Below are 27880 nucleotides of genomic sequence, written 5' to 3'. Positions count from 1 at the left end.
GTGCGGAAGGGGGAGTGGAGAGACGCTGGGAGAGGACTCAAACACTCACTCACATACACTCACACACACACACACACACGCATTCATCATCCTCGCACATACACACACACTCACACACACTCACTCACACACACTTTGGAGGAGGAAGAAGACGCACCGAAAGACGCACGAAGGTCAGCGGCTTTTTTACTCATATTCTGCGGTTTTTTCCCCTCCTTTCTCTTAACGGCAGTCGAGAGAGAAAAGTTTCCAGAAACAGAGAGGAGAGGAGAGTGGCTCGGTCTGAGCACGCAAACACAAGCAGGCGCGCTTCTTTTTGTCTGTGTGCGCCTTGGAGATAATTCTTGTCTTATTCGTCTTTTGAATTTAGATTTTTTTTTTCCTCTCTTTTGAATTTTACGCACTTCGCTGCTGCTGCGGGACCTCTCCTTTGCGGGTTTCTTTGTGCGCAAATTGACACTCAGGAGTGGTAGTGTGAAAAGAAGAAGAAGGAGGAGGAGAAGGAGAAAAGGGAAGACGAGGAACCGGACCAGGGCGGACCAGAGGGGGGCAAAAACTCACCAGGTAGGCTCAATTAAAGACGGTGACCGTGCATGTAACCTGCTGCTGCTAATAATAATAATAATGGTGATTGGAAATGTTTTGCAAAGACACATTTTATGATTTTTATTTTTTATTTTCTTGGAAATGCTTGCAGACATTACTGCATGTGCTTTAAAGTCAGCTTAAAAATTCTATGAGGGGACGTAAAAACAGCTCTAAAGTCATTTTTACGCGCTGTAGCAAAACTATCCGCCTGTGTTATAGCACTGTAGGGATAATAATATCCACATGAGCGGGAGGTAAACACAAACCAAAGCGCTAGTCCATTAGAAACCGTTTATTTATTTTTTTAAAAACGGGATGGGAATGCCTCTAAATAAACATTTATATCCAAATTTCTAGCATCCTATGCAGGGTGGGTTGGTTTGCGGAGAGTGTCACGAGAGTGTCAACGGACTAGTTGCTACAGGAATATTTGAGGAAAGAGCGAGAGGATCTCCGATGTATTGTGCGTCATTTTGTGCCGTTTTTAGCTGCTTCATCACTGGAGCGAATGCCGGGTTTGAGTGGCTCTTTTTTCACAAAGGGTTGGAGTAACATCCCAGACAGTCTGGCAGATGAGCTGATGGTTTCCAGGCCGCTCGGGTGATGATATCAAACAGTAGTTCTGGGAATTTCCTCCTGAATCACAGTGAAATCAAAGGATTTCTCAGCTCGCTGAGGGAGGACTGCTGCTTCTGCGTGGCACTTCACCTGGAAATCCACTCATCATGAATGCGTGTACATGTGTTTTGTGTGTGTGTGCCATTGTGGCAGCGCACGCCTCGTTTCTCCAGGTGAAAAGATCCAACTGGCAAAACTCGCTTTTGTGGAGCAGGACTTCACTTAAGATTCTGCCATTCACACACACGCATTCATCATCCTCGCGCACACAGACGCACACACACACACACCTGCTGTGATGAAACTAGAGTAAGATGGCTGGGAGTGTTTGTGCAGATGGTTGAAAGAATTGACAACAAGTGGAACTGAAGCGGAGTGAATGAATTCAGTGTTTCTATTTGTAGGCACACAGCAGTGTAGAGGGACAGATAACCTTCTGCTGCTGAAAACACTTATTGAACAAGAAAACTCCTCTAATCATTTCATTGTTAGTTCATCTGGTGGTTATTCTCTTTTTTCTGAAAGGAGGCACGCTTCGTATTCATTTTACTATCTTACATCACCGAGAAAACCCCAAAGAAATCATCCTATACTGTTCAACTTTTACAGCTTTTGCTGCATTTAAGTCACAGCAGCTTAATGCCAAGGAACAGATGAGTAAAACACCTGAGTATATGATGATCTAGCAGGGTTGGGTCTTTTCACAGTCAATTTTATTTGTTTTTTGCCACTTTTTCCAACCTATCAGTCTAACAATAAAGCATCTGTGGGGCTAAGATGGTGGTAAATACCCATCTTAGGTTGGCGAGTGCCTCCTGAGCATCTGAAGGAGGATGAGTGGTTTTATCATTAATGCTAAAATAATAGGAGAGGCGTTCGTGTTCATCAGAAAATGAAACTTAATTTATATGTTAGTTATGTGGGGTGTGCAACATGCTTAACAGTGGACCTGAAAAATAATAACAATAATGAGTTTATCCTCAAATATTCCATTTCCTAAACCAACATTTAGAGAAAAAAAGCATGTGTATGTGGGGGTTAATGGGGTCAATTCTAAAGGCTCAAAATGTGGGTTCATTCTATCCCAGAAACATAATGATCATATCAGAAATACGTAGACATGCAAATAGAGGCTATTTTCAGAAGTAAGTGAGCCCATGACCTTTACTCAACAAAATGACCTCAACACATGAGAGCAGCTCAGCCTATATGCTTGTGAAGTAAATTATTTTAAATGCAAAAAAGGGGGGAACCCATGGGAACAAATGAGTGTGGCGTGTTGCAAAAATAATGCAAGCCTGGACAACGTTTATTTAGTAAAGCCCTGAAAACTCGAGACAGCCCCTAATAAATCTGATGTTGCTAGCCATTTCTGGGTAAAAACGCTCCTTCAGGAGGAATCCCTTAGGTTTCTCCCTGGGTTGGGAATCGCATCTGTAACCGGAAGGTCGCCGGTTCGATCCCTGGGCTCTCTGTCCTGGTCGTTGTGTCCCTGGGCAAGACACTTTACCCTACTTGCCTACTGGTGTTGGCCAGAGGGGCCGATGGCGCGATATGGCAGCCTGGCTTCTGTCAGTCTGCCCCAGGGCAGCTGTGGCTACAACTGTAGCTGCCTCCACCAGTGTGTGAATGTGAGAGTGAATGAATAGTGGTATTGTAAAGCGCTTTGGGTGCCTTGAAAAGCGCTATATAAATCCAATCCATTATTATTATTATTATTGTTAAAAGGGAGTTTTTCCTCCCCACTGTCGCCAAGTGCTTGCTCATAGGGAGTTGTCCGATTCTTGGAGTTTCTCTCCGTTATTGTAGGGTCTTTACAATACAATGGTGTGATTTGGCTTTAAAATTGACTTGAACTGAAATTAACAAACACTGGAACATTCAGAGTTAAATGAGCAGTGTGGCTTTTTTAACCGGGCGTACATTCGAGTTTAACGTCGTTGCATGCAAACAAACACAGAAAGCTAAATACCAGCAATGTTTTCAGGGTTAGGGTTTTTTTGTTCTACCTGGTGGGTGGCTACAGAGGTATGGTTAGGCTAATATAAGCACAGATAGATGTAGGACAAGGGTCAAATTGGTAAATTCCCAGTTCATAGCCTAGAGCATGTCTGAGATTATCCATTTGCAACTGGAGGGTCATCATTAATGAGTTGCTGCATGGTTTCAGGTTAATCAATTTGAAAAAATCTTGAACAGAACAGAGAGGCCGACATTTACTAAAAAACACATGAATAAACTGGTACATGTATCAGCAAATCACATGCGGACAGCGGGATGTTGCTACAGTGCTTCTTCTGGCCTAATGCCTGATTGGTTGGTCACAGTCACATGGTGAGAATTTGCTCCTCAGAAAACTTTGCTTTAGGCCAAGTGGGCAGTGCTACACAACTGTAACCACATTACAGTTACTAATCAAACAGTTATGGTAAGTTCCTCAGTTATCTGCATGAGAGGCAGATAGAAAAAAAGGTGTCGAGCATGCCGTTTTCCCTAGACGAACTCCCGAACCAAGCAGCCAGAGCTGTATTTTCAAAAGTACGGCACGCAGCATCGTAGCCGCCCTTTTCTGCTTGTACCTCCTTCATTCGTAGAATCACTAAAGTGCTCTTTGGGCTGGTTTTCGGCTTTGTGTTCAGGATCAGGATGTAAGCTAGTTTAGGCTAGTTAACCGATGGCACATTTCCAAATAAGACATAAAAGAAGACACAAAATCAGCAACTGGGAATGAATAACTTCAGAGACTAGTCTACGATTAAGGTTGGGTTTTGTTTTGGGTAAAGAAATTGGATGTTGTTACCTTTCAGTCAAAGAGGATTTTCTGTTTTCCAGAAAGGCAAATATTTCATAAAAGAGGTGAAGGCTCACTGAACACTATCCCTAGATGGGTGACCTGGGTGACCTGGTAGATGTTACAAGATAAAAATGGAAAGTAATGTGTAAAACCAAACTCTTTTGTTTGTTTTTTTTTTAAGTAGTGCCCATCGGACAGTCTGCCAACTTGTTTCTGGGAGCAGCGGGCAGTTTTTTCAGGGTTTCTATTCAAGATCCGGGCTAGGATTCCCAATCTATTAAGGCTTTTTAAAGAAGCTAATAATAACCTGATAGTAGGATGATTTTGAGACTGAGTTTGTGCTCACAGACTGTTCACCTGTTTGCAGCCAAATCCAGTTTTAATAGAACTCAGAATACAGGCGGAAACCAGAAAACTTCCAGAAGCAAAAATCCCTCGCCTACAGATTCACACACAGACGAGCAAAAGCTCTGAAGCGTCTGCAGGTTCAGAGTTGAATGAGCCAAATTACTCTAAAAATCTCAGGTTTTTATTGCACCTTTTCTCAGAGTACTAAATAATAACATTTCAAGAAAGAAAAAAACATCCTTATTCCAAGAATTAAATCAAATGTTGTGTGCAAGCTGCCAAATCAGGATGTTTTGAATCATAAATGAACCAAATCATTAAGATCAGTCATTTTTGCTGTTTTCATAAGATAAGAAGCTTGTGTAAGCGCTAAAACAAAAGCTCAAGAGTTCTTTGTGAACTCGAGCTTCATTTAGTTTCAGTTTTTGTCACATTTTGTTCACATTGAGCTTAAATAAACAAACCTTTTGTCATTGAAAGACTGGAAACAGTCACGTTTTCATGTGAAATTTTACTCTTGCTTTGACACAGTGATTGTTTTTTGCCGCGTCATTACTTTCTGTTAAAGCCGCCGTAGTTGTAAGGAAAGGCTAACGTAAACTCTTGAGGTGACATAAATGGAAAGCGAGCGCACTGAGAAGTTGTGCTCAGGAAACAACAAGCCTTTCTCGAGTTTCACATCACACGTTATATCCACATTTTTTAAAAGTTTTATAGTGAATGTGATGCAGACCTGTGAACTTAAATTACCTGTTATTACCGCCCGTAATCGTTCCTCCTTTTCCAACCGTCACTCCAGGAAAGACTATTTTTATTTTTTGGTTAAATGGAGAGATTTCTACAATCAGAAAGCACGTTGACCTGTTTGCAGCTGGAAGAAACAAGAAAAAAAAGGAGGCATCTTTCCTCTAGTCTAGACATGTTTACAGGTTTGCTGAGGGACACTGTTATTATTCAGTTGGTCATTTGTGTAGATGCTACAAAAGTTGTTATTCTAAACAGAATTTGTGAGTTTAAGATAAGGACGTGGAGTGGAAGTTTCAAAAGTTGTCTGATTCCGTTTTTAAAAAAATTATTATTTTTTTCCATTTATTGGGTTGTTTGCCTAAAACTCGTTTTTATAGAAGGAAACTGAGTTAGAGGAGCTCTTCTGGAGGTCACCTTGAGTGCCAGTGATCTCTGATATCTGTGTAGACTGAATAAATCCACGTATTTTAAAGAGGATGGTTTCAGTTTTCTGTCTTAGGCAGCTTTTGTCTTTCTCCCTGCTCACTCGACGCCTGCCTGCCTGGCTCCCTGGGCTGAGGCTCTCAGAGCCTATTCTGGGCGAGGCGAGCCCACCACCTACACATCCTGCAGGGGTGGAGAGAGGCATGTGGTCCTCCCAGTAACCCAGGCTCGCTGACTGCCACTCCTCTGTTAGCTGTAGGCCTCCGCAGAGCCTCACATGCACACAGGGAGAGTCGAAAAACAAGCCAGTTTCTGAGCTTCTCTCCTGTTTTCTCTGAGTTTGAGATGGCAAGTGACGAGATTCAATCATTTCTTTAAAATTAAAGGCCAAGCGAGCGTCGTCCTCAAAGGACGGCGAGTGGGCCCGCAGAAGACGTTTATTCACAGGGATTCACAGATGTTTGTAGACCCACATTTAGAGCTAAAGCAGCAATTTAAAAATGACATTTTTTGTACATTTTATTACTGTAATAACAAGTTTGAGAACAGAGTTTGCAAAGTGCTTTGGCAGGCGAGCTCAGAGGGCAAATTAGAATAGAAAAAACAACTAAAGTTAAGAAAAAGTTGTTTTTTTTAAAATAAAAACTACAAAACAAGAACTTAAAATGTCTGTAATAAATAACAATAAAAGATTAAAATAACAGTAAAATTAAAAAGACAGTAAACTGACAGTAAAATAACAACGTCACTTAAACAGCCCTGTAAAAATGTGTTATAACACTTACACAGTTGTGTGCACAATTCCTGTTTTCCCAGTTTTTAAAGCTATATCCATGTGATTTATAGCTTTCAGACGGAGAAAACAAACCACTGTTGTGTGTATATATGTGTATACACAAGAAAGCAAAGGGCATGACAGGATTGTAATTGTTGACAGGATTGTAATTGCAATAAATAATGCAATGCAACAAGTACTTTGTTGCAACGTATATATTTCTTGTACCTTCTCAGTGCAGATATTGTATGCTGGATGGGCAGGTTGTAGCAACCTACCTGTGATGTGTCTGATTTATTAGTATGCTAGACCATATCCAGGTATGATCACCAACATGTGCACCGTGTTTTCTCCACACTCATTTGATCAAGTTCAAATTTCCTCCACGCACTGGAGTTAAATCTTACACGTGTTCCAGTAAAGATTTCCATCTATCTACATGTGTTGTATGAATGCTACATACAAGAGTTATCTGCTCGTGCATTGGTCTGTAGATTCAAGTCTCCACTTTGGAGCAGGAGAAGGACTCACCGGAGGATCAGAGGCTGAAAACAGCCAACATTTCAGTGTGATGTCTCCCTGAATTTTAATTGTAAACCACACAGGGATCGAATATAGAGAAGCCAGGATTGGGTTGATGCAGTACTATCAACTAAAACCAATAATAATGTTCATTCAAGCAAAATATGGCACAGAAGCTCAAGGATATTTGGAAAAAAAAAACACTAAATGAGCTGCCCGCACCCGCATCTGCTGTTAATTATGATTTTACCTTGTTTTTTGATTGTGTTTTGGATGTTTAGTAAGTAAATTTCAGTTGTAGGTTTTAGTAGTTTTACTGGACTACTGTTGTTCATAATTATTATTTCACTTCATTTCAGCCCTTTTCTTTGGTTTTAACGTTTACTTCTTTATTTGAGACACTTGGATCGACGTAGGTTAGTTAAAGCAGGGCAAAGCGAAAGCTGTTTGTGGTTTCTGGCGGAAAAGTGGAGGCAGATTTCACCTATCCACGCACCTGTGGACTCCTGATAAACAGGAACCCTGCACATGCCAAGGATAACAAGTGCAGTCCAAATATAATTCCTGTGCATTGTTCTTAGAAATGTGTCTCCATGTCGGCTCACAGCAGCTAATTCAGATGAGCAATGGAGCCTCCAGTGAAAACAGTAAAAACTGCATATTTATTTTTACATTTCTTTTTTTCATCTTCACATTCTTCAGCTGTGAAGATTCAAGTGAAAAACTTGACTTCCGTTTTTTGTCTCCAAGGTCAAAAGTCCTCATGCTCTCTTTTCAGTTTTAGTGTCTGCTCATTGAGAGAAATTCACATGTTCCTGCTTTGTTGAGATTGACTGCTGGTGATCTTAACAAAGCACTGAGTTAGTGTCATGTGAGCGCATCATTTTTTCCCCCTTTCTGTTTTCTCCTTAAAGGGCAAATTGGTGTTTCTCACCATTTGGCACTCAGCAGGAGGATTTCAGTCAGAACGTGACTGATTTGACATTTCTACATCTGAAGCATTTCAACGACTCGATCTTAGAGAACTACCACAATCTGTTATTGTTATCTTATGGAAGATTAAGATTAAGGAAGATTGTTCCCTGGTACGGAAGTCTAAAATTGCCAAAAGTAAAAATAAATGGGGGGATTGTATTTCAGTGGTTATTTACAGTTTTCAACAACAATTGGAGAATGCTTTTAAAAAATTAAACAAACAAATAAAGCAGAAAAAACACAAATTATTGACTGTAAAATTGCAGGGTGTAGCTTTAGCTTATTATACCCACACATTTTACAGAGTATAATCTAAATGGTGGCACTTTTATAACTAAATTTCACCAGAAACAAAAAAGAAAGAAAATATTAATTTGTATTAATCCCTCTGTTTATATATTATTTTTCACTATTTGTTTTTCTATTGTTTTTTATTTATTTCTTTTTATTTATTTCTTTTTAATTTTGACAGTGTCAGTCCTCCGTACAACTGAACCAATTAGTAATAATATGTAAATAATACAGTATAAAAATCATCACAAATAACATATTTAATTGCTGATATTTATTTATTATTATTTGGATCAATGCCTCAATCGTTATTAGTTTTGCAATATTTATGTGGCACCTTCAATTTGGAGGTGGGGGGGTGGATTTGGCACTTTTGGCCCTCCACACATTCATCTTCCCACTATATTAATAGGTTATAATAACTGTTCATCCAATCGTGGTATTTTTTTTTTTCAGATCAATATCTCATGTGTGACTGTTTGTTAGCTTAGCTTAGTGCCTGAGTGACCTTTGGCCTTCTGTTTGTCGTCTCTTAGGTATGGCAGCGGTGTTGCCGAGAACCCTGGGTGAGCTGCAGCTCTACAGGATCCTGCAGCGGGCAAACTTGCTCTACTACTACGAGGCCTTCATCCAGCAGGGCGGTGACGACGTGCAGCAGCTCTGCGAGGCCGGCGAGGAGGAGTTCTTGGAGATCATGGCCCTCGTCGGCATGGCCAGCAAGCCGCTGCACGTGCGCCGCCTGCAGAAGGCACTGCGAGACTGGGTCACCAACCCCGCCATCTTTAACCAGCCCCTCACCTCGCTGCCCGTGTGCAGCATCCCCGTGTACAAACTGCCCGAGGGCTCACCCACGCTGCTCAGCGCTCAGGACCGCGCCAGTACCGCCAGCGTCAAGATGCCCAAAGCCATCGCCGCCGCCTGCTCTGACCCGGGGAAGCTGGACGTGGCAAGGGACAAAGTGTCGGCCGGATCACCACTGCAGGGCAGCAGCGAGGTGAGGTTCTGGTCGGGCCACAGCAATGATAGCGAGCACAGCCTGTCTCCGTCAGACCTCGGCTCCCCATCTTCGCCCAGAGAGGCTTTAGAAGCTCTGGACGCAGCCGCTGTCCAGTCGGTCATGGAGTGTGTGGACAGAATGGCGCCTGGCCTCCCAAAGGCGGACCTGGCTGAGGTAAAAGAGCAGCTGAAGAACAACAAGAAGCTAGGAAAGATGATCGGACACATCTTTGAAATGAGCGATGATGATCCGCGAAGGGAGGAGGAGATCCGGAAGTACAGCGCCATCTATGGACGCTTTGACTCCAAGAGGAGGGACGGCAAGCACCTGACGCTTCACGAAGTGGGTGAATGCATATTTTTCTGGTTAATGTTGTCCTGTGGGGGTCTTCCTGTGTAACCTGATTTATCTGTACATGTGTGTCCCACAGCTGACGGTGAACGAAGCGGCGGCACAGCTCTGCATGAGGGACATGGCTCTGTTGACACGCCGCGACGAGCTGTTCGGACTCGCCCGGCAGATTTCCAGGGAGGTCACCTACAAATACACCTACCGCACCAGCAAGTAAGAGCCCCTTTTCCTTACTGAAGCCGACTTCAGATTTAAGTTGTTTGGTTTTAAAGCTAAAATGAGCCGACAGTGTTTGGACTACACATGTGACCATCTGTCTAAGCCCATCATGAATCACGTGTTCACATTTCTTAGCGTTTGTGATGCTTTCATTTTTAAAAAGCTTTCCCCAGGTAAATTGTCAGCTCAGCGAATTCTCGGCATAAAAACTGGATGTCAGTGGTTGCAATGGAACTGACATGTGTGCATTATGACTTTTCTCTGCAGGTCTCGCTGTGGAGACCGAGACGAGCCGTCACCTAAAAGAATTAAAACAGAGGTATGGTCAGATTTTTTTCAATTTGCGTCTTGATTTCAACATTTGTCAAATATTTTTGGGCTTTACTGAGATGTCTCTATTTCCTTTAAACTATCAAGAGACTGTCCTAACTCTGGAGTGTTCCTCCAAGCTAAAAAAGCTTCTCAGACTCTCCATGGTGTTCATTAGTTTTCCTTGTTCGATTTTAAAATTTACTGATATCCAAAAATCACTATCTGACATGATTTTAATATTTAAAAGGTGCTTCATACTGTAATTTAAACACCCTAAAATATTACAGAAGAACCAGAAAGAACCTCAGCTATCATATAATCCAATATTAGTAGCACTTGGCGACTGTGGGGAGGAAGAACCACCCTTTAACAGGAAGAGGCAATGAGAAATTCAGGAAAGATCTATTTTTTTTTGTTGGAATAAAAGGTTTTAACTTGTTTTGTCCTAACTGATTGCAACCTGAATAGCTTCTGAACAGTTTCTGGACCCCTCAGGGGTTGTCTTCTACCAAACAGTCATTTTAAAATGAGAAAGTAATCCCTACGAAATGTTTCCTATTCATTAAATTCACCAGTTTATTTGAAAACATGATGACCGGAACTGCCTTGCTGGCTAATTTTCAGTATTTACAATGTGTGAAATGTAAAGATGTGGCCAGCTGGAGCTCCTCTGCAAGACTTTTTCAGGAACATTAAGGGCGAATCAGCATCACCATTGAATAGAGTACAAAGGACTCTCAGTGCTCCTCTCCTGACACAGTTGACTGAGAGAGTTGTCTTTGAATAGCTCCTCTCAGCGTGTAGACCTCTGATCGAAAACATGTGGCGGACGCACACTCGGCTGGGACCTCGGAGCTGCAGATAAGCCGACACCTGCTCACAAAAACTACTCTGAGCTCTTAAAGATGGGGGAATTTCTGCAGAAATCCACAGTGAGAAAAAATTCCCCCGAGTCTGTTAATAAACAAATCAAAGGAATTTGTATTGTGTAAGCTTTGATAAACCCAATAACCAAAATAAGTAGCAAGAAATAGCAGCAATACTAGTTCTTCTTTTAAATAAATAAGCTTTATTAGTGTGTTATTAATTAGTTTTTAAATTGTAACGTGAAAGAAAATAGTTGCAATTATTTATATGTTGACAAAATAAGTTCAAACTAATTAATAACAGAGTAAAACGCTTCTTAGCGACTTTATTCATTTTAATAAAATCTGCCTCCAGAAATGATATTTCTTATTTTAATTGTTTAATTGTTCTTTTCTATTAAAATGTTCTCTATATTGCCTGGAGTTTTCATTAATATTATCATTTTTAAAACCAGAACAAGCCTTGAACAGCGTCAGTGTATTTTGTGCAAATTTAACCTCTAAAAATTCTTATAAATTTGTCTTTGACCTGCTGCTCTGTTGCTCTGCTGTATACAGTTTCATGTGCTCAGTGAAGGGTGAAACATAAAACTAACCGTTAAATGTTATTTAAAAAATATCAGCCACAAATTGGATGTCAGTTCAAAAAAACACCTTCGTGCTTTGAAAATATTCCCCTAAGGTAGCTTTGCATGAATCACAGTTTAAAATAATCCATCTTTATATCATACTGAGCCTCGTTGATTTAGCTCCACCCCCTTCAAGCCAACTTTCTTTTGATTGGCTACCACTCCCAAACAGAAGATTTAAAAAGCAGGTGGGTGGAGCATATAAGGAATTCCCTCTTACTGACATCATAAAAACCCATGAGTAGAAAAAACTGTTTGTGTGTTTGGAGCAGCTTTTAAAGAGTTCGGCTCATGGGGATTACCTGCACATACACTGACCTCATTATACTTTACCTGTGTGACTGACACTTCACCAAGATGTTAGCTGTCAGTTGCAGGGTTGAGATTTGTAGTTTCATACTAAAACACCATATTTTCTTGACTACTGAGAGAAACTCAATTTCTTCTTGGCTCTGAGAACCAACCAGAACCTTCAAATGAATCTTAAAGAAACAATAAAATGGAAACCCAAAACATGTATACGTGTTTGTCTGTCACACCAACAGGAGAACTTCTTCGACATCCAGGAGGCGCTGCAGGCCATCCACATGCGACAGGAGATGCTGAGGGAGCAACTGGCGTGCGCCAAGTCGAAAGGAGAGGAAACCGTTGGACGAAATCTGCAGGTAGCCATAACAAACACTTGCCATCTCAATTCCAGAGAAGCAGCTGTTATTTTGAAGCCTAAAGAGTTTATAAAAAAGTGGCTAAATCTACTGCAGTGGTGATCATTCAAAAAGGCTGTTTCCTAAGAGCAGACGTCAGCACTTTGTATTTCTTTTCCTCATCTGGATGTCTTTTGAGGTTGATCGCCCAGAGTTGTCTTATTGGAACGACTGTCGTTCCTCACCATGTCGCCAGATGTTTGAGGCAGTCCTAGTTAGACTCTTCACTGGTTTCCACGCCGCTGCTGCTGCTGTTCATAATTAGAGCCGGAGTGTAGGAGGACAGCTTTATGATCACTCATTAGCCAGAAAACATTTCAGCGCCTGCTCCCTATGTGAACACATGTGGCCTAACGTATATGTACTCCAGCTGATCACTCAGTGTTTGTTACACCCGTCACGCTGATGTGATTTCCACAAACAGCATTCAGGAGAAGAAGAGATTTCACGGTTGTGTTCGCACGGCAGGCCTCTCTGAACTGCTGCTTGTCTCTCCGTGCATGGACGTGTCCTGCAGTAATTTAAAGTGACAGAGATGTGCCGACTGACAGCAACCACGCTGCGCTGTTGTTTGTCAGACTTCACTTCGCTGAAGCTCATTTAAGGAGGTCATTTTCCTGCTTTCAAGCTCTTTCCCCGGGTTGGTTTAACGCACCCAAGAGGCAGATGCAGGGGGCAAAAGTTCACCCTCAGTCAGGTCACTCGGATTTAGGTCAAACCTCAAAGCAGTTCAGATATATCGCACATGCCGTTTACCTTACAGGTCTGAACCCTCACACGGGTGGATGACAGGATTAAAAAAGGATCTAGAAATCTTCATCGTGCTTCATAGTCATCCTCTAGGTATTATCTATTATAAATGAAGCAAAAAAAAAACTCAGAAAGCGTTTTCTCTCTTTTCTACTTAACCTGCATGTTAAATAAGTACAATATCAGAAACTAGAAGGTAATAACTTTGAAATTAAGACACTGCATTTATCAAAAAGAATAAAATTCAGCAAAAATCGGTGGATTTTAAAGGATTTATTCATATGTATCAATTAATCTGTGTATGAAGGTAAAACTGGTTTAACCTCAGATGCTTCTTCGTGCTCTCACAGCTTGTTTAGCAATTATATGCAGAGGTGTAGCTAAAGAGGGGGAGCTGGGGTGGCCTTGGTGCCCACCTATAATTATACCAGAGCAACCATGTGTGGAAGTTACAGCGATTGTAGGTGTTGATTCTCTTTTTAAGGAAAATCTGTGTTGTCCTCCTTACAAAATATTACAAATGTCAAGTCACATAATAATATGCAATGAAAGCAAATTTGAAACAACAACAAAAAAAAAGTTTTTTAAGTTGAGAAGAATAAATGAGTTCGTTTTGCCTGTCGTTCGCGACTCCCTATGTGTGAGATGTTTTCTTAACTTCTGCCACTCAGTAAACTAAAACACTGGGTTAGCTCGCCGTTAAATCTCATGCTTCAGGCGAGCCGCTATATTGTTAGAGGGCAGCGATGTCTCCTGATGCACATTTATGAAGGCAGTAAGTTTATCCACGACTAAATAGTTTTAACTGGTTTGTTTTTTATTTCCCACGGAGCCTCCCCACCTCCACCGACTGGTTTTTGTGCCTGGAGAAAATCCTGGAAACGCCCGTGTGTGTGACCATGACCTTTTCCCCAACGGTCTGAGTGTCACTGTATTTACTTGAGTCATTATTTCTGTAGTTGGTATTAGCAATAACTGAAGGTCAAATTTATAGTGAAAAATTCCTGCCATTATGCGTTAACTCCTACTTTAATGAAGATTTAAACTTAAACTGATACTTTGATTATATTTTAAAATGTAAAAAGGCTAATTATGTTTAATTATGAAAGGTCTAAAATTTAAGAATGAGGCCCAAATCTATTGGATTTAACACTGTTTCTTTTTTGTTTTAGAGATTACTTGTAATCCTAATCCAACAGTTACAAGTAATTTGCACTTAAAATGTCCTTTATTTCTTAAAGGTGCATTGAATTCCTCTTTTGTTTATTTTATAACATTGGAACAAAGTCCACATTGTGGTTGGTACTTGATTAAAAGTTTCTTTGAAGATTTTTAAACCAAGAACTGGATTTAAATTTGTTTGTTCTCACGTTCAAGGTCGTCTTTACGTGCACCTCTGGACCGTACTAGTTTGTATTTTTACCTGTTAAAGACCAGTAAAGCTCAGAATCCACTTTTTTATCTACCTATAATGTCTCAGCAGATCCATTTATCACAGTCTTACTGAGAGTCCACAGATGAAAGTCACATCTTCATATGAAAGCTTGTATTTTCTAACATCTAGCACAGGGGTCTCCAACTTCAATCCTCGATTGCTACTGTCCTGCAGCTTTTAGATGCATCCTTGTTCCAACACACCTGAATCACATGAATAGCTTGTTACCAGGCCTTTGCCAAACTTGATGGCATGCTGAAGAGGTAATTCCACCATCTGATTCAACTGTGTTGGAGTAAGGACAGTAGTAGAACAGTAGCTCTCGAGGACTGGAGTTGGAGACCCCTGATCGAGAGACTGCAGAAGATATTTTTACCCACAGTTCATATCTGACTGCTCTTTGTTTGTGTCCACCAGATGCAATTGGAGCGTCTGCTGGCGAGGCAGATGGAGATCCTGCAGGATGCCGCTGTCCAGGAACGACTCCAGGCTCTGGACTGGAGGATCCCCCCCGCCGCCTTAAAGTACCTCAACAATGCACAGAACACCAACGGAAACGCAGCCGTTGACGCCAGCAGAGACAGCCAAGGTAGGGCGGCCGTTAACAGAGGCGTGTTTCACCCCCACTGTTAGATATGTACTATTACAAAAACATAAGGAATGAATTCAAATGTGACATGGAAATGAGGCTACATTTTAAAAAGGGATGAAGATAAAAACCACCCCGGCCCTCATGAAATCCCGCCGTCTTTGATGCTTATCAGCGGAAACCTGAACTTATCAAAACATTTCTGGTCGCAACAGGCACACCTCCTCAGTAAGAGGTCATACTTGTCAGTACAGCCGATAACAACACAATTAAAATTACACAACAAAGGAATTTAAAAAGGTGGAGTCTTTTAAAATTTTTATGATGCCTCGCTTTGGTTTGTGCAAGGAGAAAATACTTTTGACTCCAAACCAGTCAATCCAACGTTTAAGGTGTGATCATAAAGTTAAAGGACTCTGGCATTTAAATGTTTCTGTGAAGTTTACCAAACATTTCTCTTGAAGCATATTATTATCTAGTAATAAATCTCCCAGGACGTGCGAAAGACGATCCTGACTGAATAATGAGGTTAGATGCAACTCTGAAAGCAAACTGAAACTCAGGAATATTAAAAAAAAGAGCCCCAAACCGCTTCCAGTAAACCATAAATCTGTTTTTCTGTCACATATTAGCGGAAGAAAAGCTTTTTTTATGCAAAACTGCCCATGACGGCTTCAGCAAAAGCATAAATCTCCACTCTGTTGCAGTATTTTTAGCACCTTTTGCTAGTTGTTGTTGGTCTTAATCACAGTTGGAAGCAAAAGGAGTAAATCTCAGAGTAAGTAACTTTGACCTGATTGTTTTTACCCCTTGCCATTCACTGGAAATGTTCTTTTTTTTTTAAATCTATGGCTGCATCCACTAAAAGAAGATCCAGCCAAAAACAAACCTTTAATATAAAAACACCCAGAACTGATTTCCAGTAAATTAAAAACTCTATATTTGTTTGGCTTTTTCAAGTATTTTTAGTATCTTTTGTTGGTTGTGGCTGGCTCACTGGTGCCCCCTGTGTCTAATCAAGAGAAAACACCTAGTGTTTTTTTTTCCTTGCTTTTTTCCTTTGTAGCTTCCTTGGTAGTTTATATGTTTAGTGTATGATAATCTCCAATAAATGGAGACTATGCTGGGCATTTTTTCTGTCTATGAGCTAAAAAATATAATTTAATAATATACTAATAGTTTAATAACATGTTAAGTCACTCACATCTGTTTTCAGCAAAACATAAACCTCATATTTGTGTGGCGTGTTCGAGTCTTTTTAGATTCCTGCGCGATTGTTATAGTTGGCTCAATGTTGCCCCCTGTGTCCAGTTAAAAGAAAGCACCCAGCACGTCTTTCCTTGGTAATTTTTATATTTTCGTTTTGAAACATAACTGAACAAAAGTTGCCTGGCTAATTTTCAGATTTTTAAAACTGATAACAGTGTAGTGATTTAATATGTGATATTCAGGTTTTTGCTCTTATCGACTTTGCATGGATCAGCTGTTGTGTTTGTTGCAATCCAAGCACATGCTTACCCTAAGTTGCACCGGACCTCTGGTGGACAAACTGTGCAAAATCAACACTCAAAAAAATGGTTTAAGTGGGTTTCTGTCGTCTCGTCTTTTTATATTTTTAAAGTTTCTGGTCACATCACCAAATATATAATATAAATCAGTCCGTTTTTTTTGTTAAACATCTCAGGAGTTGAACCCGGCCGCTCTCAGTCATATGGCATGTGGTCATCCGCTCAACGCACTGAGCTAAACTGGCGCCCAGTCAGTTTTTTGTGATTAATGAGCAGAGATCAAAAAGCTTGAGTCTAGAAAAACATATCCCTTTTTTGGCTTGTCTAAGCATTATTAGCATCTTTTCTTGTTTTTGTTTTGTTTTAGTGACTCACTGCTGCCCGTTGTGTCCAGTCAAGAGAAAACACCCAGCTGGGGTTTTGTTTTTGAGCCAAATCTTTGCTCTTTGTTGGTCTTTAAGCTGAATAGAGGCCGACATTCTTGGAGTGCACCAAGTAATTTGCAGACATGCTTCATGTCATAAATGTCACAGGATGCGTGGATGGAAACAACACCTATAGGTGCTGATTTTCCACACCCGGCCGCCGTGGCAGCTGTCACCTTTTATTTTGTATTTTTTCTTCATCTCCATTTGCTCCCACTCCGATTTCTCAAACAGAGAGGTGGTGGTGGTGGTGGGGGGGGGGGGGGGGGGTGCATCATTATTCAGGATCTTACTTCTCCTCCGGGCCTCATCTCATTTTTATCCTTTTCCTCCCTCACCCACTCCCGACAGCTCATTATATCGCTGTTCCCACAAATCCCACAATGCACCTGTAATTATCACGCCCGCCCCCCTCCAGGCAACAATCGTTGCCTGGAGGGGGGCGTCTCTATCTCTCTCTCGCTGTTTACTTCTCTCTCTCTCTCCTCCCCCTCTTCTTCTCTGCTCTCCTTTCTTATTTTCTTCTTCTTCCCCCCTTCTGTCATTTTTCTTCTCCTGCAGGTTTCCTTTTTATTCTCTCGTTCTCTGCCCCTTTATGTTTTATTCCACTGGGATAAAACCCTGAAATTTAACAACAAACTGCTCAGTAGAAGCACCTCTTCTTTTGCATTTTTTAAAATGAAAAACAATAAGAAATGTTGAGTGTTAATGCTGGGAATTTTAAACAGCGTGGATGCTGAGATAGTTTTTAAAAAGTTGGCTTTCAATAAAACAGTTGATTTATCTGTAGAGGCTTAAGGATTAAATCATGGGGTACATGCAGCGTCCATCCTGGCTTTCAATCATTTGAGATTTGACTGCAGCTCTTTTAATTTCATCATCTTCCTACACAATAATTTAATGGCACCCAGCTCCTTAAATTTCCATAAGAGCAATAGAGACTTGTATGGCCAATAAGGCAAGTCTGTTTCACCTAATTTGAAAAGAAGAAAGAAAATAACTGCAGCTTCTGACCGTTTGAGCTAAAACATCTGGATATTTTTAGATATTTTGCAGATTTTCTGGAAGGTTAGATGAAACATGGCATCCTTGCAAAGTCAGGCTAAAAGCAACACTTGGAGCAGCTGCTGGTCTGCGAAATATACTTTTTCTAGCAGAGCTAAAATAACCAAAACTAGGAAGTCTGTATGTCATGTCATGTTATAATAGCAGACCTCATTATAAGGGTATAATTAACCTCAGTCTACTGCATATTTATTTGGTAATCAAACAGTGATGTTATATTAATCAATTAGTTAATTTTAGTAAATGACTTTGTTAGAGTCACTGCATTACACTGTTTGTACAAACTCAGCATTGTACAAATAGTGTATAAAGTACATTTGGTTGCTTAACAAAGCTTTTATTGTGAAACATTTTCGGAAACATGCATTCATTTTCTTAACAGCTTATTTAATTTGGGGTCTCATGATCAGGGGGTACAGCCGTCACAGGCCGAGAGGCGGACATCCTCAACATGCTGAAGAAATAAATGTCAGACTTACTTTTTTTTAAGAAACATGACAAAAAGAGAGAGAAATGACACATACAGAGAAGTGAGGAAGACAATCAGACAGGCAGAGATGGAGATTTATGATGATGAACATTTAATGATCCTGTCAGGTAGCTTACAGTTTACTCTAATGTACTGTGATTACATCAAACACCACTGTTTATAATGTCTCTGGATAAACTATTTAAACCTGAATATGTTAGTTGTAACAGCAAATGTATTATTTTACACACTATGTGTGACACCGCCTTAAAAATGAAAGTGAAAAGCTGCAGTGTCACTGTCCTCTAAGTTTATGCAGTGCCTTTTTTATACAGTCATCGGAGATTACACAGACAGTGTAAACACTTCATATGAAGTCCAGCTGAACAGGCTCAGACAGAAGTAAATCTTTACGACGCCTCGCTTACCTTCTTCTTATTAAAGCTCGTCTACCCTCCAAAGAAAAGAAAAGGACCTTTATATCTATTTCAGCTTAATTGAATAATTTTATCCCAAAAACAGAACTCTATCTCCTTTTTTGGAAAAAGTGCATGGAAACTTTAGAAAGCAGGAAATATATGAAAGGCCATATCTTTTAGTACAGCACATGTTGTGTGATTGAAAGCTGCACTATTAGCAAATAGCTACAAAAATGACAAAGTCATCTGGCTCTAATGTCACATTTCTTTGTATTGTGTGTAAAATTCATACCTTATACATGATAAAATATCAGCAAAACAATCCCAAGACAGGAGGCTAATGTGCATATAAACAACTAAATAACAGCTGCATTGGGCACGAGCAGTCGAATGTGGTGGAAAATACTGTCACAGCTTCCCCTCATCCACCCTTTTCTCCTCCGTCTTTGTTTCTTTTTTGTCTCTCAGGGGGAATAAAAGGCAAACATGAGGGATCAGCAGCTTAACACACACACAAACACACTCATTTTGTTGCCACTGGGAATATTGAACATGTAAAACAAAGCTGGTGTTACATCAAACATCTGGGCTGATGTTGACTTCTATCCCAGTGGATTTACTTTAGCTTAATCTCAGAGATAGTAGGTGAAATTTTCATTTTGTACTGGGCTGTTGCTTACTGAATATTTTTTATGTCACTATTGGTTGTTATTCCCTGAAATTCCTGGTGAAAATAGTGGCGAAGAGGGCAGTTATAAAAAACTGTTTAAGGTACTTTAAAGGTTCTTTAGCTCACTTTTCTTTGAGAAACTGATTGGGAAAGCTAACTGTTTTTGCCTTTATTTTTTACTTTTTCCAGATGAACGACCAATAAACTTGCGGGTGGTAAGTCAGAACATGCAGGAAGGCGACCTCCCACTGGGCAAGCAGCTAGCCAATGAACTGAAGCGCCATCACAACCACATCAACAGCAACAACAGCAACACAGATGAGACCAAAACACCAGCAATAGGTTAGTGATGGCGACTAACCTGAAATGATATTCATACAAAAAATGTAATGATTTTTCAAATGAGCAGGAAGTTAAAAGGCTGTGCCTTACTCAAAGACACTTTGGACAAGATTTAAGCTCATGGAAGGATACATACAACAAAAGTGTTTTACAGTAACCGCTCTGCAGGACTTGTTTGTTATTATGAAGCTCTTTGCTGATGACATTCTCCTTTTTCCTTCAGAAAATGGAACGTCACAGCGGGCGTCCACGAACGCAGAGAAGAAGACCATCAAGTCAGAGCCTGAAGACTCCACATAGTGCCTCCCGCCTCACCATTCGACACCCCCCCCCCCCCCCCCCACTTCATTCTACTCACACTTGACAGTATGCAGTTACTATCCATCAATAGATACTAAGCAAGCACAGACACAGTAGAGCCTTAACAACCAATGTTGCCTCATGAATAGCATTTATTTTTCTTTGATTTAGTATGTTTGTTTCTTTGTTTTCAAAGGTATCTGCCAAAGCACCTAAAGAGCATTTTGAGAAGTTCTTCAGTGCTCTCTGGTCTTTGTCTGTTGATTAGTTGTACACATTAGATGTACCTGTAATTTAAGAGTAATCTGTTGCAGACATTTGTGTCCTCTTTACCTCTGCCTTGGTGTTGGTTTTCCTGCTTTTTTTGGACAGCCAGAGTGCAGGCTGTGATGCTGGGGCTGAATCTTAACTCACGCGTAGATTCAAAGATGGGGGAAAAAGCTAATTTCTGGAAAACTTTTGCCATGGTGCTGTAAGTTTAGCTTCTTGATAACACTTTATATTTCCCAAATCTGAAAGAGAATGTTATCAGATTTGGCATTTATTTATTAAATATTTAACAACCATGTTTTTGAAAACTTTCTATAGTCTAAATGAATTGGAAAAGACATTCGTGGTCCCCAGAGGACGAATCTCAGGCCTTGTTCAGGCTGCTAGCTCAAATCTGTTCAGAATTTGGAAAATAAAAACTCATGAAATTTGATTATTCCAAACAGGGCCACACCCCATTTGGAGGTTCCTTAAAATGAGGGATTTAAGTAGACTTTCAAAAGCTAATTTTGGGCTAATCTCACCTCATTGTTGTTAACGCTTTATAAAAGTAATATTTAAAGGCGATGACATCTGTGCCAAAACTCAGGATAAATAGCTAAATATTTTATGTGTCGTGTCTGAGTATTTTATTCAGTATATGTAGGAATCGGAATTTCAGTGAGTCAGTCAGTTACCTACTTTGGTCAATATCTCTGGACTAGCATCAAATTTTGACATTCATACTCCCCAGAAGATGAATAAGGGGGCACATCTACACAGCTAGTTAATTTTTTTGACATTTGCAGTTTAGTTTTTAGAAAGTCTGACTAGCAACAAGAGAAGAAAAAAAAGAAGAAACACCACGCTTCTATTCAGCCGGCAGATCTATGTTCCTGCCCTCACCTATGTTCTGGTGAGGGCCAAAGGAGCTCAATCAATTGGGGGGAGCTCAGAGTAGCGAAAAGAGCGAATTGAGCTGGTTCATTTGACCTGGATAGCTCTTGGACTTCTAGGTAAAGTGTTTTAGGCACATCCTCCTGGAATGAAGCCCTGGGTTAGACCCAGGTCATGCTGAAGAGATTTTATCTCTTGACATTTGCAGTCTGAATAAAGTCAAAAAAAGCTCTATAACAAGGAGATAAAGTAGCACAAATTTTGAGACAAACGTTTTTGTTGTTCATGACATAAATTACACTTAGCTCCTTCCCATCACGTTCAGCTGCTTTTGTATTTAGTGCTTTTTAGCAAGATGGTGGCTTAATGTCACTGTGACCACTTTAGTTGCTAATACTAGCATTTAGCTCAAAGCAACACACATACAGGGTGTCTCTAAATCAGTGTAATACTAAACAGAAGCTAACAAGACATCCATAAACCTTCTAAAGTCTAAAAATGACCAAACATGAAAACATAACTTTTTTTTATTGTAAAATATGTTAAAGTAGCATTTTAAGATAAAAGTGATAAAGGTAGATTTTTTTTCATGACTTTAGAAGCAAAGCTTAACTTTTTAGAATAACAAGAAGTTTTTTTTTTTTTTTAAATGTATTTATTTATTTTATTTTAGCTGCGTTTAGCTTGTGTCATCTTTTGAGCCTCCGTCACTCTCCCAATCCTAACGTAGGTGTCTGCATACTGTAACTTGAAACAAAGGTGTAAGTACTGTAGGGAGACTGAGTTAAGATACAGCCCCTGTAGCAGTTCCTATTTGTTTATTGTGTTTTTCATTTTTTTATCGTTCACTTCAAATTGGGAAACTGGCGAGGTGGGATTAATCCTCCCTGCCTCGCTCCTGTCTTGTGTATATTTATGGGATGGGAGGTAATTTAAAAAGAGGATGTACAAGAGCTGTTGTGGAGTAGCACCAGGGGACCTCTGTCATCCGTCTTGGCAGAATGGCTGGGCTGGCATGCCAGAGGCCGAGCTAATTGGTTCATTTCACTTTGTAATTTAGCAAAACACTGCTGTTGAACCAAAACCACGCATCTGCAAACAGGGAGTATTTCAGGAATAAAAAGATGCCTGTGAGGTTTTTTAGAACAGATCCAACAAGCTCCCAGCAGCCCCATGGGTTAAGGAAAAATTTTCTGAAGACAGAATTAAAATCTTGCAGGTTTGCAGGTTTTGTTTTTTTATTTTAATTTCAACAGCAGCTGGGGGGGAATTCCTGTTTGCCGCTGCTGTGCGTGGAGCAGCAGCCTGGGTCTGTAAATAGTACCGTGATAACAAATAGTGCTAGCCTAATCTCTCAAACCAGGGTTTTTCCTTTGTCGAGTGTAACTCTGCTGTAGATTTTGGTGTCAATACAATGTTTATGTATGTAGAGCAAAAACATTTAAAAACAAAGAAAAAGAAATCTTTTAAGTGTCACTGAGGAAAAAAAATACAACCACGTGAACCTGTCTGGTATATAAAAAACATGCTTTACATGATGATAATGTTGTTAGCCTTAGCTCTTAACAGTGTTTAATCCACCTGTGATGGCCATCGGTGCATATTTCAAATGTGTTTTTGCTGTTTAGAGGTAGATACATAACAATTAAGTGTTCGCTGTGTTTTTACGTGTTCGCCACATTGTGTAAATATGTCTGTTTGGTCCGAGATGATGATGATGATGACGTCCAGACAGTTTTTGGTCAGACTCTTACCCTGCCCCCCTCTACAGATAGTTTTAGTCTCACTCGGCGTAACGACAGGCCAATGCAATATTTATGTAAGTAATAAGTCTTATTTGCATTTATATGGATTCATCTTTTTTGTGCTCAGTAACTGTATGTCTGTCATCAGGGTGGGAAATGTTTGTGTTGTCTCGCTTTTAGTGCACAGAGCACCATGTTTGTATTTAAAGACATCATTCTCCTTTCACAAAAACTCCATGAGGTGGTTTTGTTTTAACTAGCAAAGACTTGGGCTTGTAAAAAAAAAAATTATATATATATATACATATATATATCGCTTGGGAATTTTTTGTTTTATTTTGTTTTTTCCCAGCCCGATCGGCTCAAACACTGGCCTGGTTGGCGTGACTGTCGCATGTCTGAGCTGCCGTCTCACTGATCACCCTTCTCCTCACTGTTTATTGTAAAGTGATAGATTAGGCTTCACCTAGTTATGCACCTGTTTTTTAAACACTAATATATTTTATTTGTTATACAGCACATAAACATTAAACTTTATTTTTTTGAACTCTATTGTGTGGCGAGTTCTGTGATCAATGTCGTCCAAATCCGGTTTGAACCTGATCGTGAAAGGTATGCCTGCATCTGTGGGATGGTCCTGGGACTTCACTATTATAACTGATCGTCTGCCCATTTGCCAGAGACTTGCTGAATTCCCTTGAAAAAAAAAACTGATGTTGGCCCAAAACTTGAGCTTATTGTCAGCCATAATACTCAAAGTATATCACAATGCCTCCGTTACTTGTTGCGCCTGAAATACTGCTGACCTTTAAAATTAAATAAAATTTTTACTATTATTTTTGAAAGGTTCTTATTGTTTATTGCAATGTTTGAAAATAGTTTAAAAGGTTCTAAAATTAGTTCAAGGTAACAGCTTCCATGTGGTGCGTTGAAGCGATATCAACTGTTGTTAAAAAAGGGCAAGGCTGCAATTTCATGCAATACCACTCAGAACCACAAGGCAGTGCGATGAGTCACGGGGTCAGCACCAGAGCAACTCACTTTGGTTCTTTCATTTAAATAAAAACATAAAAGAACAAGAACAACAAAAAAAATAGTAGAGATGAATGCTGCCACTTTTATATCCTTCACCAGCCCACTTAAAAACCCCAAAATCCCATGGGCCCCACCAAATCTTCACCACCCAACAGGGAGTCCCGGCCTACACTTTTGGAATCACTGCGCTAAGATACTGTTTATCCAAAAATTAATTTAAGCTTGGGTACTATAGTGCAGTCGAGTTTGAGTTTTTAACACTTTCATTACCAAATCGTATCACTTGGTTTGATATTTTTAGTTCCAAAAGTGGATCAGAATTCAGTTCAGGGAGCACAGTGACCTGTTTGGCCGGTCCATAACAAGTAACTCATTAAGAACACATCCTTATTTATAACCGCAGACCCTCTTTAGTAAATGTGGAGTAGCTGAAAAGAAATATTAAAAGTTTAAAGGAGCACACATCTGAAACACTCAGTAGTGGCAAAATGCTGGCCCCTGGTGGTGAAAGGTTAGTAGGGTAATGATAAACAGTACCTTTAACCTGCATTCTTTCCAATGGCCAGCAGGGGGCGACTCCTCTGTAAGTCTGATTGCATAGAAGTCTATGATGAAAAAAACACTGCTTTTCTCTTAATCTGTGACCTCAGTAAATGCTTTCCTCATGAGTTTATGGTAAACATTGTCCTAATCAGAGGAAACTGAACCGCCCTCTTGCCCAAATATGGTCGCCTCTGAGTGAAACTGAAACTCCTGGTAATTAAAAAGAAGCATACTTAAAAAAATAAGCCCTCTTAAGAAACTTTGGCATGTTCACGCACACACCAAAAACAGCATTTTGAGCCATTGCTTAAGGCAGAATAAGAAGGTATGTGACTAATGAGGCAGAAAGCTCTTTGTGGTCCTCCAATAACAGGTTGTAGTCATAGTAACAAACCTAACATTTAGTGATAACAATGTTTAGTGTGATTACATATTAGCTTCCCGCTGCAGGGCGGAGCTCCGAAAGCTACTCGAGAACTCGAGCCGTGAGGAGCGCTCGTCCTCCAGGTGCCACCGAGACACCTCTAAAGAATTCTCTTGTTCTCCTCCTTCTTCTTCTTCTTGTGTTTGTTTTCTTCTTCAACTTCTTTTTATTTATTTTGGTTAATAGAGATGAATCCCTGCGCCGACCATTTGCATCAGCGTCACATCAACACATTGTGAAACCGGCCGATGACTCACTCTGACGCAGGTCCTTTTCGCATACCTCCCATCATCCTCTCCCTCTCTCCTCCCCCTCTGTCTCTCCACGCGCACGCACACAGACACACACACACGTGGACAGATTTTCTCAGGAGAATAACTCAGCTCATGAACACCCACGCCGTTTTGCTGCTCACAGTGGCAGCCCTGCTCAAACAACCACCCCTCCCCTCCCTGTCCTTCCACCTCCTCCTCCAGTGCAAGTCACTGCTCATGATGATGATGATGATGTGTTGCCGCGGCAACGGCAGGAGGTGGGCGGCTCCACGGGCGGTGGGCGGAAGCCAGCCGCTAAGCGGCGTGGGAGGGATCTGCCGAGTGCACCCATCACCCTCATTTTGAAAGGAGCAGGAATCCGACTGCTTTTGAGGTGTGGGTGTTGGTGAATTATCGCCTCTCCTCCCTGCAGCTTCGTTAGGGATGTTTGTCTCCCCTCCTTCCTCGCTTCCTTCCTTCCCTTCCTCTCTTTTCTTCCTTTGTCTTCTGGTTTTAATGCCACATGCAGAGAAAACGCAGCTTAAACTTTGAGGGCTGCTTTGAGTTGGCAAGTTTTCATGAGTCCTGGAGTTGCTTTTTTAAATTTTTATGCAATATAGCAGAGAAAGAAAGAGACACGAAGCCAGGCTTTAAAATAAGTTGTTTGTAGTTTTTAAATGACTAGATGAAGTGAAGAAAAGCAAAGCAGGACTGTCTCCAGTCTTTCTTGCTTCCCCTCCCCTTTAATGCAATTTCCCAGCCGTCAGGGTCACACTAGAGTCAATGTAAACACATCAGTATGTAACTTTTACCAAGAGTGAACGTTTGACTCGGTTTGATCATGAACATGGAAAAGATACACATGAATAAGCTGGTCTGAAAATCAGGTAAATACAGCCTCAATGTGAACAGCAACATATGACATAAGACATGTTTAGACATTATTTATCTCATAAAACAAACAAAAATGCAGAAACTGTGTGAAAAACTAAGTGCACCCCATGATTCAGCAGCTTGTAGAAGTACCTTTCACAGCAGTAACTTTACACTTGATCAGTGTGGAGGAGTTTTAGCCCGCTCTTCTTTAGGACATTGCTTCAGGTCATTGAAGTTCATGCACAGCTCTCTTAAATCCACACCACAGCATTTCAGTCAGGTTCAGGTCTGGACTCAGTGACTGCAAGGTGCCCAAATCAAACTAATCAAACTAGCAAAACATCTGCTTTATAGAGGTACTATGGGTTTTCACAGGACTGTTAGTGTATTTTGGCTCAGTTTCTGTTAAATAAATAATGACACAGTGTACTATGTCATGTGCTGTTGCTCATTTGAGGTTGTATTTATCTCATTTTAAGTCCCGCTAAGGAGTATTTTCATGATGTCCTGCGTTGGTACAATCTTGTAACTTAAAGAGAGTGTGCCTTATTTCGCACGAGTTTTTTTTAATGTTTTAAGAGAAATAAAATAGGAGACTATAAGAAGCTGTTGTAACACAAACAAGCATATTACAAGCAGATTGTACCATTAAAAGACTGAAGTTCTTTATATTCTTTGGTTTTACAGTAAGTAGGAGGTCATCAGCGAGCTTGTATGTTCAAACCTCTTAGCTTAGAACGAATCCTCTGTCAGAAATGTGCACATGGTCTGGGACATGTTGGGGCACATTTAATCCCACTGATTTTATTTTTAGAAGCTCACGATTGTGCAAGGGCTGCAAAAGTATGTGGACACCAACTATATAAGACTATGTCTTATATAGTCCAAATGAACAGCAGTAAAACAGCAGGTATTCATCTGCCGCTACTTGCTGACAAACCTCCTCAGCCACAGTCAGATCATCTACTTTAGCTCAAATCTGCATAAAAAGGTTTTTTTTTTAACGTAAAAATGTTGATTCCTGTCAAGTAAAAACCCTCTGCGTGCAATTGGTCGGAAGTCCCCTTTCCTTCTGATGACATGGAAATCAGATTTTAAGGCCAAATTCATGAATGTTTCATGTTCAAGTGCACTGGAGGCTTTATTAGTCAGCTCTAATGTGTTTGTTTTATCCTCTTTTGGCTCTCCGGGTGGGTGGAGTTTAGCAAGATAGAGTCAGATAAAAAAAAAATGTAAAAAAAAAAGTTTGAGAAAAGTAAAGCAAACAGTTTCCGGTGAGTAATCTGCGGTGTAGGTCATTATTTAGTGATGGGCGTCGAGCTCCACCCACGCAGGCCGCAAAGGAGGTCAAAACGAGCATTAAAATGCTGCCTGACTCAGGAGGAACAGGCTGATAATCTGTAATCTGGTACACTGAGCTCTGCAGATTGAATTAGACCTGAGTGTGACACTGTTTGGGAAATTTCTGATGTGTTTTTCTGTGTTTTTTCTGCAGAGTGTGCATGTGGTTCCCAGATTTCTATCAATCTGTCACTTCATGAATGGAAAGAGGCTCCTACACGCCTGTAAGATAGTCTCACATCACTTTCTAACCGGGAGATGGCGCTGTAGATGTTTTTTTTCAAGGACACACACACACACACACACACACACACACACACACACACACACACACACACACACACACACACACACACAAGGCGACAGTCTGCAGAGAAAGCCCTGA

The 27880-nt window shown here is 40.5% G+C and overlaps 1 protein-coding gene across 1 annotated transcript; it reads left to right on the top strand.

Moving 5' to 3' along the window:
• On the top strand, nt 1-23574 carry LOC146681036 (NGFI-A-binding protein 1-like). The gene is made up of 9 exons (XM_085448545.1): nt 1-173; nt 465-564; nt 8618-9420; nt 9509-9642; nt 9916-9967; nt 12001-12120; nt 14762-14933; nt 19679-19831; nt 20055-23574. Exons 3-9 carry the CDS (start codon nt 8620-8622, stop codon nt 20129-20131), a joined length of 1509 nt encoding a protein of 502 aa, XP_085304671.1. The 5' UTR covers nt 1-173; nt 465-564; nt 8618-8619; the 3' UTR covers nt 20132-23574.
• Nucleotides 23575-27880: the final 4306 nt, after the last annotated feature.

This window comes from Copadichromis virginalis, linkage group LG23 (genome assembly GCF_057382275.1).
Source record: "Copadichromis virginalis isolate Kocher_CV1m ecotype Utaka linkage group LG23, C_Virginalis_male_GT1.1, whole genome shotgun sequence".
NCBI classification, from domain to species: domain Eukaryota; kingdom Metazoa; phylum Chordata; class Actinopteri; order Cichliformes; family Cichlidae; genus Copadichromis; species Copadichromis virginalis.
Note: the sequence above shows the minus strand (reverse complement) of the source record. Positions and strands in the feature narration are given on the sequence as shown.